This window comes from Bombina bombina, chromosome 1, assembly GCF_027579735.1.
Source record: "Bombina bombina isolate aBomBom1 chromosome 1, aBomBom1.pri, whole genome shotgun sequence".
Classification (NCBI taxonomy): Eukaryota; Metazoa; Chordata; class Amphibia; order Anura; family Bombinatoridae; genus Bombina; species Bombina bombina.
In genome coordinates this window covers 1,455,701,198-1,455,717,797 of record NC_069499.1, presented here as the reverse complement: position 1 = coordinate 1,455,717,797, position 16,600 = coordinate 1,455,701,198, and the positions used below count along the sequence as shown (strand labels likewise).

Sequence of the window (16,600 nt, the reverse complement as noted above, 5' to 3'; positions counted from 1 at the left end):
AGATACCCCTAAATTGTAAACAAAGTACCATCCTGGGAGGTATAAGAATTCCACAATAGTCCAGACACAGCCTGACGAAGCCAGATTTAAATTCATCAAGTGCTGGTGAAATGCGCATAGCAGAAGTTACATTGCAACAGGGGGTAGTAGCTGAACACCCATATTTGATCTGATGACCTTTGTTTGTGAACCGGTAAAGAGGTTGAGACTATTTAGACCCCTGTATATCTATTTAATCTACGACGGAATCCAGTGATCGCAAGGGTGAGTGACATGCTTAATGGAAACCAGCGTCCATTGACAGCTCAAAGGTAAAGCACGGACCGTCCAAGGATGGGTCAGGTATGTTAACAAGCCTGATCAGCATATTTCCAGACTGTTACTAGTGTGCACACTTTTGTCTGGACTATTGTGGAATTCTTATACCTCCCGGGATGGTACTTTGTTTACAGTTTAGGGGTATCTGTATCATTATGACTGGTCACCTAGTGTCGATTACACTTTAACTGCGGTTTATGGTATTTTAAATAAATTAATGCACTAGTCCAATGATTTAGGGTGTGGTTTCTGAATTTATGTGTCCCCCCAGGTGTCTCTCAGCCCTGCTGGCTATAATAGACTTGTTTGTTCTTATGAACCTATTTCTTACATTTTATATATATATATATATATATATATATATATATATATATATATATATATATATATATATATATATATATATATATATATATATATATTATGTATGCTAATGCCCAGCAAATGGGCTATAGACACCTTATATTATACATATGCATACATTATATCACAGTCAATTCTACACTATCCATAAACTGTGGGGAATGACACTGGCCAACAGTACATTCACACTTGAGGAAACAGCAAGATGACATATCTTACTAAAATAAGCAAATACAGTGATATGGTATATAGTTATAGTATCAGTATCCTTATAGGGCGAGTAAACATGATATTTTTGTTGCCTCTATATGAAAGAAAACCATGTTAACACAATCTTACGTATACTGTCAATAAGAAGACATACAGAAGCATTGCATTAGAGTCTAGTTACAGGCGTTACTGTGCAGTAGGGTTATCAGACCTGTCACACAGTCCTCTGTGTTAAAGTCTATGAAGCAGGTAGTATGGCTCCTGATAGGCTCTACCATCTGCCTTCTCAAAAGAAAAAAAAATGGTCACATGCACTCTGTAGGGTGCTAAAAGGTAATTTGCTTTTATTCTATACATGACTGTGGCTTATATAACAGCCAAAATGTGTTAGCTGTTTCTCTTCTTTACCCCATGTCTTCACTTTAAAGGAATAGTCTCGTCAGAATTAAACTTCCATGATTCAGATAGAGCATGCAATTTTAGGCAACTTTCAATTTTACTACTATTATCAATTTTTCTTCATTCTCTTGGTATCTTTATTTGAAAAAGCAAGAATATAAGCATAGGAGCCAGCCTATTTTTGGTTCAGCACCTGGGTAGCGCTTGCTGATTGGTGGCTACATTTAGACACCAATCAGAAAGCGCTACCCAGGTGCTGAACTAAAAATGGGCTGGCACCTTAGTTTACATTCAAATAAAGATACCAAGAGAACGAAGAATTGATTAGGGGAGTAAATTAGAAAGTTGCTTAAAATTGCATGCTCTATCTGAATCATGAAAGTTTAATTGTTCCTTGTTCCTTGTTTTAACTGATCTGAAATAAAGTTTATATTTTTAATTTGGAGCACTATTAATTTTCCATTTTTTGTCATCATCATTAGGGTTTAACATACCAACATAATTATAACTTTGATATTCGTTAATTGAAGTCAAAAAGTATGCTAGGAATAAACAGTATAATGAGCACTTGGTTAAAGGGATACTAAACCCAAATTTTTTCTTTCATGATTCAGATAGAGCATGCAATTTTAGGCAACTTTCTATCTTACTCCTATTATCAATTTTTCTTCCATCTTTTGCTATCTTTATTTGAAAAAGAAGAGTCTAAGCTAAGGAGCCAAAACATATTTGGTTCAGGACTCTGGACAGCATTTATCCAGCAATCAGCAGAGACAACCCAGGTTGTGAACCAAAAAAGGGCCGGCTTCTAAACTTACATTCTTGATTTTCAATTAAAGATAGCAAGAGAATGAAGGAAAAATGACAATAGAAGTACATTATAAAGTTGCCTAAAATTGCATTCTCTATCTGAATCATGAAAGATACAATTTGGGTTCAGTGTCCCTTTAAGGCTTTGAAAATACTTGTGTATCACAATATCTTTATCCTCCAGGTACCATATAATGGCACATATAATGGAAGTAGCGTTCTACCTAGTTATTTAGTAGCATGTTGAATCCTAGGTCAATACTGTTACATGCTGAACAACTTTAAGACTTGTAAGTTTCCTCCAGTGAATGTAGTCATTGTTAAATACAAGTTAGCAGACTATATGACAAATAGTATAAAGAGTTATATACACCACTGGTACAATACACTTGGATAGGTCTCCCAAACACACATGCAAAATATGAAACAGACACTAATCCTTGGGAGGTCACCTCATAGTTTGTATTGTAGCCGCAGGTTGTACAGTATGACTCAGAGCTCCCCAAACAGAGAATCTTCTGTCCTAAAGAGAAGAGGAAAATCGCCAAGGTGCCAAGTCTGAGGAACACACACCTGGTAAGAATGATAACGATGGTGTAAAGATGAGGATGCCTACAAAAGGTAGTGAGGGTGACTCTGACAGAGAGAGGTAAAAAAAACAGAATTTATGCTTACCTGATAAATTACTTTCTCCAACGGTGTGTCCGGTCCACGGCGTCATCCATAACTTGTGGGAATATTCTCCTCCCCAACAGGAAATGGCAAAGAGCACAGCAAAAGCTGTCCATATAGTCCCTCCCAGGCTCCGCCCCCCCAGTCATTCGACCGACGGACAGGAGAAAAAAAGGAGAAACTATAGGGTGCCGTGGTGACTGTAGTTAAAGAAAGAAATTTATCAAATCTGATTAAAAAAACAGGGCGGGCCGTGGACCGGATACACCGTTGGAGAAAGTAATTTATCAGGTAAGCATAAATTCTGTTTTCTCCAACATTGGTGTGTCCGGTCCACGGCGTCATCCATAACTTGTGGGAACCAATACCAAAGCTTTAGGACACGGATGAAGGGAGGGAGCCAATCAGGTTACCTAAACAGAAGGTACCACGGCTTGCGAAACCTTTCTCCCAAAAATAGCCTCCGAAGAAGCAAAAGTATCAAATTTGTAGAATTTGGCAAAAGTGTGCAGAGAAGACCAAGTCGCTGCCTTACATATCTGATCAACAGAAGCCTCGTTCTTGAAGGCCCATGTGGAAGCCACAGCCCTAGTAGAGTGAGCTGTGATTCGTTCAGGAGGCTGCCGTCCGGCAGTCTCGTAAGCCAATCGGATGATGCTTATCAGCCAAAAGGAAAGAGAGGTAGCAGTAGCTTTTTGACCTCTCCTCTTACCCGAATAAATGACAAACAGAGAAGACGTTTGTCTGAAATCCTTTGTTGCTTCTAAATAGAACTTTAAAGCACGGACTACATCTAAATTGTGTAACAAACGTTCCTTCTTTGAAACTGGATTCGGGCACAAAGAAGGCACAACTATTTCCTGGTTAATATTCTTGTTGGAAACAACTTTTGGAAGGAAACCAGGTTTAGTACGCAAAACAACCTTATCTGACTGAAACACCAGATAGGGCGGAGTACACTGCAGAGCAGATAATTCAGAAACTCTTCTAGCAGAAGAAATAGCAACCAAAAACAGAACTTTCCAAGATAACAACTTGATATCTATGGAGTGTAAGGGTTCAAACGGAACCCCTTGAAGAACTGAAAGAACTAAATTTAGACTCCAGGGAGGAGTCAAAGGTCTGTAAACAGGCTTGATCCTGACCAAAGCCTGAACAAAAGCTTGAACATCTGGCACAGCTGCCAGTCGTTTGTGTAACAAGACAGATAAAGCAGAAATCTGTCCTTTTAGAGAACTCGCTGACAATCCCTTATCCAAACCTTCTTGGAGAAAGGAAAGGATCCTAGGAATTTTAATCTTACTCCATGAGAATCCCTTGGATTCACACCAACAGATATATCTTTTCCATATTTTATGGTAAATCTTTCTAGTCACAGGTTTTCTGGCTTGTACCAGAGTATCTATCACAGAATCCGAAAACCCACGCTTAGATAAAATCAAGCGTTCAATTTCCAAGCAGTCAGCTGGAGAGAAACTAGATTTGGATGTTCGAATGGACCTTGTACTAGAAGATCCTGTCTCAAAGGTAGCTTCCATGGTGGAGCCGATGACATATTCACCAGGTCTGCATACCAAGTCCTGCGTGGCCATGCAGGAGCTATCAAAATCACCAAGGCCTTCTCCTGTTTGATCCTGGCTACCAGCCTGGGAATGAGAGGGAACGGTGGAAACGCATAAGCTAGGTCTAAGGCCCAAGGCGCCACTAATGCATCCACTAGAGTCGCCTTGGGATCCCTGGATCTGGACCCGTAGTAAGGAACCTTGATGTTCTGACGAGACGCCATCAGATCCATCTCTGGAATGCCCCATAATTGGGTCAATTGGGCAAACACCTCCGGGTGGAGTTCCCACTCCCCCGGATGGAAGGTCTGATGACTCAGATAATCCGCCTCCCAGTTTTCCACTCCTGGGATGTGGATCGCAGACAGGTGGCAGGAGTGATCCTCCGCCCATTTGATGATTTTGGTCACCTCTCTCATCGCCAGGGAACTCCTTGTTCCCCCCTGATGATTGATGTAAGCAACAGTCGTCATGTTGTCTGATTGGAATCTTATGAATCTGGCCTTTGCTAGTTGAGGCCAAGCCCTGAGAGTATTGAATATCGCTCTCAGTTCCAGAATGTTTATCGGGAGAAGAGACTCTTCCCGAGACCATAGACCCTGAGCTTTCAGGGAATCCCAGACCGCGCCCCAGCCTAATAGACTGGCGTCGGTCATGACGATGACCCACTCTGGTCTGCGGAAGCTCATTTCCTGGGACAGGTGATCCTGGGTCAGCCACCAACGGAGTGAGTCTCTGGTCTTCTGATCTACTTGAATTACTGGAGACAAGTCTGTATAGTCCCCATTCCACTGTTTGAGCATGCACAGTTGTAATGGTCTTAGATGAATTCGCGCAAAAGGAACTATGTCCATTGCTGCAACCATCAACCCTACTACTTCCATGCACTGAGCTATGGAAGGCCGTAGAACAGAGTGAAGAACTTGACAAGCGTTTAGAAGCTTTGACTTTCTGACATCTGTCAGGAAAATCTTCATTTCTAAAGAACCTATTATTGTCCCCAAGAAAGGAACTCTTGTCGACGGAGACAGGGAACTTTTCTCTATATTCACCTTCCACCCGTGAGATCTGAGAAAGGCCAGAACGATGTCTGTGTGAGCCTTTGCCTTTGAAAGAGACGACGCTTGTATTAGAATGTCGTCCAAGTAAGGTGCCACTGCAATGCCCCTTGGTCTTAGAACCGCTAGAAGGGACCCGAGCACCTTTGTGAAAATCCTTGGAGCAGAATGGAAAAGCCACAAACTGGTAATGTTTGTCCAGAAAGGCGAACCTTAGGAACTGATGATGATCTTTGTGGATAGGAATATGTAGATACGCATCCTTTAGATCCACGGTAGTCATAAATTGACCCTCCTGGATTGTAGGTAAAAATCGTTCGAATAGTTTCCATTTTGAACGATGGCACTCTGAGAAATTTGTTTAGAATCTTTAAATCCAGAATTGGTCTGAAGGTTCCCTCTTTTTTGGGAACTAAAACAGATTTGAGTAAAACCCCAGTCATTGTTCCACAGTTGGAACTGGGTGTATCACTTCCATTTTTTTAACAGGTCCTCTACACAATGTAAGAATGCCTGTCTCTTTATTTGGTTTGAAGATAAACGAGAGATGTGGAACCTTCCCCTTGGGGGTAGTTCCTTGAATTCTAGAAGATAACCCTGAGAGACTACAGGGAGTGCAGAATTATTAGGCAAGTTGTATTTTTGAGGATTAATTTTATTATTGAACAACAACCATGTTCTCAATAAACCCAAAAAACTCATTAATATCAAAGCTGAATAGTTTTGGAAGTAGTTTTTAGTTTGTTTTTAGTTATAGCTATTTTAGGGGGATATCTGTGTGTGCAGGTGACTATTACTGTGCATAATTATTAGGCAACTTAACAAAAAACAAATATATACCCATTTCAATTATTTATTTTTACCAGTGAAACCAATATAACATCTCAACATTCACAAATATACATTTCTGACATTCAAAAACAAAACAAAAACAAATCGGTGACCAATATAGCCACCTTTCTTTGCAAGGACACTCAAAAGCCTGCCATCCATGGATTCTTTCAGTGTTTTGAACTGTTCACCATCAACATTGCGTGCAGCAGCAACCACAGCCTCCCAGACACTGTTCAGAGAGGTATACTGTTTTCCCTCCTTGTAAATCTCACATTTGATGATGGACCACAGGTTCTCAATGGGGTTCAGATCAGGTGAACAAGGAGGCCATGTCATTAGATTTTCTTCTTTTATACCCTTTCTTGCCAGCCACGCTGTGGAGTACTTGGACGCGTGTGATGGAGCATTGTCCTGCATGAAAATCATGTTTTTCTTGAAGGATGCAGACTTCTTCCTGTACCACTGCTTGAAGAAGGTGTCTTCCAGAAACTGGCAGTAGGACTGGGAGTTGAGCTTGACTCCATCCTCAACCCGAAAAGGCCCCACAAGCTCATCTTTGATGATACCAGCCCAAACCAATACTCCACCTCCACCTTGCTGGCGTCTGAGTCGGACTGGAGCTCTCTGCCCTTTACCAATCCAGCCACGGGCCCATCCATCTGGCCCATCAAGACTCACTCTCATTTCATCAGTCCATAAAACCTTAGAAAAATCAGTCTTGAGATATTTCTTTGCCCAGTCTTGACGTTTCAGCTTGTGTGTCTTGTTCAGTGGTGGTCGTCTTTCAGCCTTTCTTACCTTGGCCATGTCTCTGAGTATTGCACACCTTGTGCTTTTGGGCACTCCAGTGATGTTGCAGCTCTGAAATATGGCCAAACTGGTGGCAAGTGGCATCTTGGCAGCTGCACGCTTGACTTTTCTCAGTTCATGGGCAGTTATTTTGCGCCTTGGTTTTTCCAAACGCTTCTTACGACCCTGTTGACTATTTTGAATGAAACGCTTGATTGTTCGATGATCACGCTTCAGAAGCTTTGCAATTTTAAGAGTGCTGCATCCCTCTGCAAGATATCTCACTATTTTTGACTTTTCTGAGCCTGTCAAATCATTCTTTTGATCCATTTTGCCAAAGGAAAGGAAGTTGCCTAATAATTATGCACACCTGATATAGGGTGTTGATGTCATTAGACCACACCCCTTCTCATTACAGAGATGCACATCACCTAATATGCTTAATTGGTAGTAGGCTTTCGAGCCTATACAGCTTGGAGTAAGACAACATGCATAAAGAGGATGAAGTGGTCAAAATACTCATTTGCCTAATAATTCTGCACTCCCTGTATTTCTAGTGCCCAGGGATCCTGAACATCTCTTGCCCAAGCCTGAGCAAAGAGAGAGAGTCTGCCCCCTACTAGATCCGGCCCCGGATCGGGGGCTACTCCTTCATGCTGTTTTGGTAGCAGCAGCAGGTTTCTTGGCCTGTTTACCCTTGTTCCAGCCTTGCATCGGTTTCCAAGCTGGTTTGGTCTGGGAAGCATTACCCTCTTGTCTAGAGGCTGTAGAGTTGGAGGCCGGTCCGTTCCTGAAATTGCGAAAGGAACGAAAATTGGACTTATTCTTAGCCTTGAAAGGCCTATCTTGTGGGAGGGCATGGCCCTTACCCCCAGTGATGTCTGAAATAATCTCTTTCAATTCTGGCCCAAAGAGGGTCTTACCTTTGAAAGGGATATTAAGCAATTTTGTCTTGGAGGATACATCCGCTGACCAAGACTTTAGCCAGAGCGCTCTGCGCACCACAGTTGCAAACCCTGAATTTTTCGCCGCTAATCTCGCTAACTGCAAAGCGGCATCTAAAATAAAGGAATTAGCTAACTTAAGTGCGTGATTTCTATCCATAACCTCCTCATACGGAGTCTCTCTACTGAGCGATTTTTCTAGTTCTTCGAACCAGAACCACGCTGCTGTAGTGACAGGAATAATACACAAAATAGGTTGAAGGAGGTAACCTTGCTGTACAAAAATCTTTTTAAGCAAACCCTCCAATTTTTTATCCATAGGATCTTTGAAAGCACAATTGTCCTCAATAGGAATGGTCGTGCGTTTGGCTAGTGTAGAAACCGCCCCCTCGATCTTAGGGACTGTTTGCCATAAGTCCTTTCTGGGGTCGACCATAGGAAATAATTTCTTAAATATAGGAGGAGGGACAAAAGGTATGCCAGGCTTCTCCCACTCCTTATTCACTATGTCCGCCACCCGTTTGGGTATTGGAAAAGCGTCGGGACCTCTAGGAACTTGTCCATCTTGCACAATTTTTCTGGGATGACCAGGTTGTCACAATCATCCAGAGTAGATAGCACCTCCTTAAGCAGTGCGCGGAGATGCTCTAATTTAAATTTAAATGTCACAACATCAGGTTCTGCCTGCTGAGAAATTCTTCCTGAATCAGAAATTTCCCCATCTGACAAAACCTCCCTCATAGCCACTTCAGATTGGTGTGAGGGTATGACAGAGCAATTATTATCAGCGCCCTCCTGCTCTACAGTGTTTAAAACAGAGAAATCGCGCTTTCTCTGAAATGCTGGCATTTTGGATAAAATATTTGCTATGGAGTTATCCATTACTGCCGTCAATTGTTGCATAGTAACAAGCATTGGCGCGCTAGAAGTACCAGGGGTCTCCTGCGTGGGCAAAACTGGTGTAGACACAGAAGGAGATGATGTAGAACTATGTCTACTCCCTTCATCTGATGAATCATCTTGGGCAACTTTACTATCTGTGGCAGTACTGTCCTTACTTTGTTTGGACGCTATGGCACAATTATCACACATATTTGAAGGGGGAGACACATTGACTTTCATACATACAGAACATAGTCTATCTGAAGGCACAGACATGTTAAACAGGCTTAAACTTGTCAATAAAGTACAAAAAACGTTTTAAAACAAAACCGTTACTGTCTCTTTAAATTTTAAACAGGGCACACTTTATTACTGAATATGTGAAAAACTATGAAGGAATTATTCAATCTTAACCAAATTTTAACCACAGTGTCTTAAAGCATTCAAAGCATTGCACCCCAAATTGCAGGCTGTTAACCCTTAAAATGTGGAAACCGGAGCCGTTTACAGTTTTAACCCCCTTACAGTCCCAGCCCCAGCCTTTGCTGCGACTTCATCAAACCCAGGGGAGTATACGATACCAAATGAAGCCTTCTAGGAACCTTTTCAACTAATTCCAGACCCACACACATGCAGCTGCATGTACTGCTCTCAAAAGTAACTGCGCAGTAATGGCGCGAAAATGAGGCTCTGCCTACTACAGAGAAGGCCCTTCCTGACTGGGAAGGTGTCTAAACCAGTGCCTGACGTAAAAAAACGTTCCCCAAAGATATAAAGTGTGAATTTCAACATCAAACTGTATAAAATGCCCAAATAAAGCAATCGATCTAGCCCATAAAAGTGACTACCAGTTTTATAGCCCATATTAAGCCCTTTATTCTGTTTGAGACTAAGAAAATGGCTTACCGATCCCCATGAGGGGAAAAATGACAGCCTTCCAGCATTACACAGTCTTGTTAGAAATATGGCTAGTCATACCTTAAGCAGAAAAGTCTGCCAACTGCTCCACCCAACTGAAGTTATCTCATCTCAACAGTCCTGTGTGGGAACAGCAATCGATTTTAGTTACTGCTGCTAAAATCATACTCCTCTCACAAACAGAACTCTTCATCTTTTTCTGTTTCAGAGTAAATAGTACATACCAGCACTATTTTAAAATAACAAACGCTTGATAGTAGAATAAAAACTACAACTAAACACCACATACTCTTCACCATCTCCGTGGAGATGCTACTTGTTCAGAGCGGCAAAGAGAATGACTGGGGGGGCGGAGCCTGGGAGGGACTATATGGACAGCTTTTGCTGTGCTCTTTGCCATTTCCTGTTGGGGAGGAGAATATTCCCATAAGTTATGGATGACGCCGTGGACCGGACACACCAATGTTGGAGAAAAAGAATACAAAAAAACTGTCCATCTGCAAAGAAAAAACAAAGCAAAAACATTCAACTGTAATTGCTAGCAGTGATGCAGGATTAGCTGGTGAAATTTAAAATTGCACAAGAGCTTAGGTCATCAATAATCTTGGTCAAGCCATTCTGAAGTGATATTAATCCACCATCTCGGAGTGCTTTGTAAATTGCAATTGCAGGCTTGCATGTGTGAGCCTGAACCACAAGAGTTCCAAAACTGCAAATCCAAAGGTGGGGAGCTTGTTCCTGACAGTGAAAAGAAAAAGAACACAGAAAGAGGTGCAGAGAGTGTCTCTGACTAAGGGACTGATGATCAAAACTCACTGGCATGAAGAACAATCACGCAAAATCTTTTGGCCTTTCTGGAGCATTATATTGCGCTGGGAGCTTTAGATCATCGGTGACAGAGGAAGGAAAAACAGAAGACACAGAAAGATGTGAACAGGATGTCTCTGACAGAGGGAGGCAAAAGAAAGAACATAGAGAGATGTGAGGGGGATGTCTCTGACAGAGGGAGGCAAGAGAGAGAACACAGAGAGATGTGAGGGGGTGTCTATGACAGAGGGAGGCAAGAGAGATAACACAGAGAGATGTGAGGGGGATGTTTCTGACAGAGGGAGGCAAGAGAGATAACACAGAGAGATGTGAGGGGGATGTCTCTGACAGAGGGAGGCAAGAGAGAGAACACAGAGAGATGTGAGGGGGATGTCTCTGACAGAGGGGGGCAAGAGAGAGAACACAGAGAGATGTGAGGGGGATGTCTCTGACAGAGGGAGGCCAGAGAGAGAACACAGAGAGATGTGAGGGGGATCACTCTGACAGAGGGAGGCAAGAGAGAGAACACAGAGAGATGTGAGGGGGATCACTCTGACAGAGGGAGGCAAGAGAGAGAACACAGAGAGATGTGAGGGGGATGTCTATGACAGAGGCAGGCAAGAGAGAGAACACAGAGAGATGTGAGGGGGATGTCTCTGACAGAGGGAGGCAAGAGAGATAACACAGAGAGATGTGAGGGGGATGTCTCTGACAGAGGGAGGCAAGAGAGAGAGCACAGAGAGATGTGAGGGGGATCACTCTGACAGAGGGAGGCAAGAGAGAGAACACAGAGAGATGTGGGGGGGGGTCTGACAGAGGGGGGCAAGAGAGAGAACACAGAGAGATGTGAGGGGGATGTCGCTGACAGTGGGAGGCAAGAGAGATAACACAGAGAGATGTGAGGGGGATGTCTCTGACAGAGGGAGGCAAGAGAGAGAACACAGAGAGATGTGAGGGGGATGTCTCTGACAGAGGGGGGCAAGAGAGAGAACACAGAGAGATGTGAGGGGGATATCTCTGACAGAGGGAGGCAAGAGAGATAACACAGAGAGATGTGAGGGGGATCACTCTGACAGAGGGAGGCAAGAGAGAGAACACAGAGAGATGTGAGGGGGATGTTTCTGACAGAGGGAGGCAAGAGAGATAACACAGAGAGATGTGAGGGGGATGTCTCTGACAGAGGGAGGCAAGAGAGAGAACACAGAGAGATGTGAGGGGGATGTCTCTGACAGAGGGGGGCAAGAGAGAGAACACAGAGAGATGTGAGGGGGATGTCTCTGACAGAGGGAGGCAAGAGAGAGAACACAGAGAGATGTGAGGGGATCACTCTGACAGAGGGAGGCAAGAGAGAGAACACAGAGAGATGTGAGGGGGATGTCTCTGACAGAGGGAGGCAAGAGAGAGAGCACAGAGAGATGTGAGGGGGATCACTCTGACAGAGGGAGGCAAGAGAGAGAACACAGAGAGATGTGGGGGGGGGGTCTGACAGAGGGGGGCAAGAGAGAGAACACAGAGAGATGTGAGGGGGATGTCGCTGACAGTGGGGGGCAAGAGAGATAACACAGAGAGATGTGAGGGGGATGTCTCTGACAGAGGGAGGCAAGAGAGAGAACACAGAGAGATGTGAGGGGGATGTCTCTGACAGAGGGGGGCAAGAGAGAGAACACAGAGAGATGTGAGGGGGATGTCGCTGACAGAGGGAGGCAAGAGAGATACCACAGAGAGATGTGAAGGGGATGTCTCTGACAGAGGGGGGCAAGAGAGAGAACACAGAGAGATGTTAGGGGGATATCTTTGACAGAGGGAGGCAAGAGAGAGAGAACACAGAGAGATGTGAGAGAGATGTCTCTGAGAGAGGGATGGCAAGAGAGAGAACACAGAGAGATGTGAGGGGGATGTCTCTGACAGAGGGAGGCAAGAGAGAGAACACAGAGAGATGTGAGGGGGATGTCTCTGACAGAGGGAGGCAAGAGAGAGAGAACACAGAGAGATGTGAGGGGGATGTCTCTGACAGAGGGAGGCAAGAGAGAGAACACAGAGAGATGTGAGGGGGATGTCTCTGACAGAGGGGGGCAAGAGAGAGAACACAGAGAGATGTGAGGGGGATGTCTCTGACAGAGGGAGGCAAGAGAGAGAACACAGAGAGATGTGAGGGGATCACTCTGACAGAGGGAGGCAAGAGAGAGAACACAGAGAGATGTGAGGGGGATGTCTCTGACAGAGGGAGGCAAGAGAGAGAGCACAGAGAGATGTGAGGGGGATCACTCTGACAGAGGGAGGCAAGAGAGAGAACACAGAGAGATGTGGGGGGGGGGTCTGACAGAGGGGGGCAAGAGAGAGAACACAGAGAGATGTGAGGGGGATGTCGCTGACAGAGGGGGGCAAGAGAGAGAACACAGAGAGATGTGAGGGGGATGTCTCTGACAGAGGGAGGCAAGAGAGAGAACACAGAGAGATGTGAGGGGGATGTCTCTGACAGAGGGAGGCAAGAGAGAGAACACAGAGAGATGTGAGGGGATGTCTCTGACAGAGGGAGGCAAGAGAGAGAGAACACAGAGAGATGTGAGGGGATGTCTCTAACAGAGGGGGGCAAAAGAAAGAACATAGAGAGATGTGAGGGGGATGTCGCTGACAGAGGGAGGCAAGAGAGAGAACACAGAGAGATGTGAGGGGGATGTCTCTGACAGTGGGAGGCAAGAGAGAGAACACAGAGAGTTGTGAGGGGGATGTCTCTGACAGAGGGAGGCAAGAGAGAGAACACAGAGAGATGTGAGGGGGATGTCTCTGACAGAGGGGGGCAAGAGAAAGAACACAGAGAGATGTGAGGGGATGTCTCTGACAGAGGGGGGTAAGAGAGAGAACACAGAGAGATGTGAGGGGGATCACTCTGACAGAGGGAGGCAAGAGAGAGAACACAGAGAGATGTGAGAGAGATGTCTCTGACAGAGGGATGGCAAGAGAGAGAACACAGAGAGATGTGAGAGAGATGTCTCTGACAGAGGGAGGCAAGAGAGAAAACACAGAGGGATGTGAGAGGGATGTTTAAGACAGAGGGAAGAAAGAGAGAGAACACAGAGAGATGTGAGGGGGATTTCTATGGCAGAGGGAGGCAAAAGAGAGAACACAGAGAGATGTGAGGGGGATCACTCTGACAGAGGGGGGCAAGAGAGAGAACACAGATAGATGTGAGGGGGATGTCTCTGACAGAGGGGGGCAAGAGAGAGAACACAGAGAGATGTGAGGGGGATGTCTCTGACAGAGGGATGCAAATGAGAGAACACAGAGAGATGTGAGGGGGATGTCTCTGACAGAGGGGGGCAAGAGAGAGAACACAGAGAGATGTGAGGGGGATGTCTCTGACAGAGGGAGCCAAGAGAGAGAGCACAGAGAGATGTGAAGGGGATGTCTCTGACAGAGGGGGGCAAGAGAGAGAACACAGATAGATGTGAGGGGGATGTCCCAGACAGAGGGAGGCAAGAGAGAGAACACAGAGAGATGTTAGGGGGATGTCTCTGACAAAAGGAGGCAAGAGAGAGAGAACAGATAAAGATGTAAAGGGGGTGTCTTTGACACAGGGGAGCAAGAGAGATAACACAGAGAGATGTGAGGGGGATGTCTCTGACAGAGGTAGGCAAGAGAGAGAGCACAGAGAGATGTGAGGGGGATGTCTCTGACAGAGGGAGGCAAGAGAGAGAGAACACAGAGAGATGTGAGGGGGATGTCTCTGACAGAGGAAGGCAAGAGAGAGAACGCAGAGAGATGTGAGGGGATGTCTCTGACAGAGGAGGGCAAGAGAGAGAACACAGAGCGATATGAGGGGGTGTCTTTGACAGAGGGAGGTAAGAGAGAGAGCACATAGAGATGTGAGGGGGATGTCACTGACAGAGGGAGGCAAGAGAGAGAACACAGAGAGATGTGAGGGGGATGTCTATGACAGAGGGAGGCAAAAGAGAGAACACAGAGAGATGTGAGGGGGTCTCTGACAGAGGGAGGCAAGAGAGAGAAGACAGAGAGATGTGAGGGGGATGTCACTGACAGAGGGGGGCAAGAGAGAGAGAACACAGAGAGATGTGAGCGGAATGTCTCTGACAGGAGGCAAGAGAGAGAACACAGAGAGATGTGGGGAAGGTGTCTCTGACAGAGGAAGGCAAGCAAGAGAACACAGAGAGATGTGGGGAAGGTGTCTCTAACAGAGGGAGGCAAGCGAGAGAACAAAGAGAGATGTTGGGAGTGTGTGTCTGACAGAGGGAGGCAGGAGAGAAAACACAGAGAGATGTGAGGGGGATGTCTCTGACAGAGGGAGACAAGAGAGAAAACACAGAGAGATGTGAGGGGGATGTCTCTGACAGAGGAAGACAAGAGAGAAAACACAGAGAGATGTGAGGGGGATGTCTCTGACAGAGGGAGACAAGAGAGAGAACACAGAGAGATGTGAGGGGGATGTCTCTGACAGAGGGACACAAGAGAGAGAACACAGAGAGATTTGAGGGGGATGTCTCTGACAGAGGGGGGCAAGAGAGAGAACACAGATAGATGTGAGGGGGATGTCTCTGACAGAGGGAGGCATGAGAGAGAACACAGAGAGATGTGAGGGGGAAGTCTTTGATAGAGGGAGGCAAGAGACAGAACACAGAGAGATGTTAGGGGGATGTCTCTGACAGAAGGAGGCAAGAGAGAGAGAACAGATAAATATGTAAAGGGGGTGTCTTTGACACAGGGGAGCAAGAGAGATAACACAGAAAGATGTGAGGGGGATGCCTTTGACAGAGGGAGGCAAGAGAGAGAACAAAGAGAGATGTGTGGGGGTGTCTGACATAGGGAGGCAAGAGAGAGAGAGAACACAGAGAGATGTGAGGGGGTATATTTGACAGAGGGAGGCAAGAGAGAGAGAACACAGAGAGATGTGAGGGGGATGTCCCTGACAGAGGGAGGCAAGAGAGAGAACACAGAGAGATGTGGGGAGTATGTGTCTGACAGAGAGAGGCAAGAGAAAGAACACAGAGAGATGTGGGGAGTGTGTGTCTGACAGGGGGAGACAAGAGAAGGAACACAGAGAGATGTGGGGAGTGTGTGTCTGACAGAGGGAGGCAAGAGAGAGAACACAGAGAGATGTGGGGAGTGTGTGTCTGACAGAGGGAGGCAAGAGAAGGAACACAGAGAGATGTGGGGAGTGTGTGTCTGACAGAGGGAGGCAAGAGAGAGAACACAGAGAGATGTGGGGAGTGTGTGTCTGACAGAGGGAGGCAAGAGAAGGAACACAGAGAGATGTGGGGAGTGTGTGTCTGACAGAGGGAGGCAAGAGAGAGAACACAGAGAGATGTGGGGAGTGTGTGTCTGACTGACAGAGGGAGGCAAGAGAGAGAACACAGAGAGATGTGGGGAGTGTGTGTCTGACAGAGGGAGGCAAGAGAAAGAAGACAGAGAGATGTGAGGGGTAGGGATGGGCAAATGTTTCGCAACATTCGAAAAATAAAATGATTTTTAACACATTCGTTCATTCTAATTGAATTTCAAATGTTTACATAACATTCTAACATTCAATGTTCGGCTTTGAATTTTAAGATTACATTTGAAAATATTTGTTCGAATTTTAGAATGTTTTTGCTTTGTATTATATTAAATGTAATATTCGAATGATGCAATATTTGATCGAAATAGAAACATTCAAATTGATATATTTGTATCTATTATTTATCAATTTACTAAATTCCCTACCACATGAACTATTGAACTTCTGAATTGTATTTGTTAAATCGAATGTTAAATTCGAAATTTCGAATGTGGACATTCGATCTAATTATAAACATTCAAATTCGAAAGTGACATTCAAAAACTGTAAATAGCATTTGATTATAGAATTTTTAAGAATATTTGTTTGCTCTAACATTCAAATTCAGAATTTTACACATTTGCCCATCCCTAGTGAGGGGGATGTCTATGATAGAGGGAGGCAAGAGAGAGAGCACAGAGAGATGTGAGGGGGATGTATATGATAGAGGGAGGCAAGAGAGAGAGCACAGAGAGATGTGAGGGT

The 16,600-nt window shown here is 44.9% G+C and overlaps 1 protein-coding gene across 2 annotated transcripts in view; it reads right to left on the bottom strand.

Annotated features, from left to right (window-relative positions):
- Nucleotides 1-16,600, bottom strand: part of TMC8 (transmembrane channel like 8) — a 216,632-nt gene that overhangs the window by 110,986 nt on the left and 89,046 nt on the right. For both annotated transcript variants that reach the window (XM_053706053.1, XM_053706045.1), the window contains exon 10: nucleotides 2,553-2,673. In XM_053706053.1, the coding sequence (XP_053562028.1) occupies nucleotides 2,553-2,673 (121 nt within the window). The remainder of the gene's footprint in view (nucleotides 1-2,552; nucleotides 2,674-16,600) is intronic.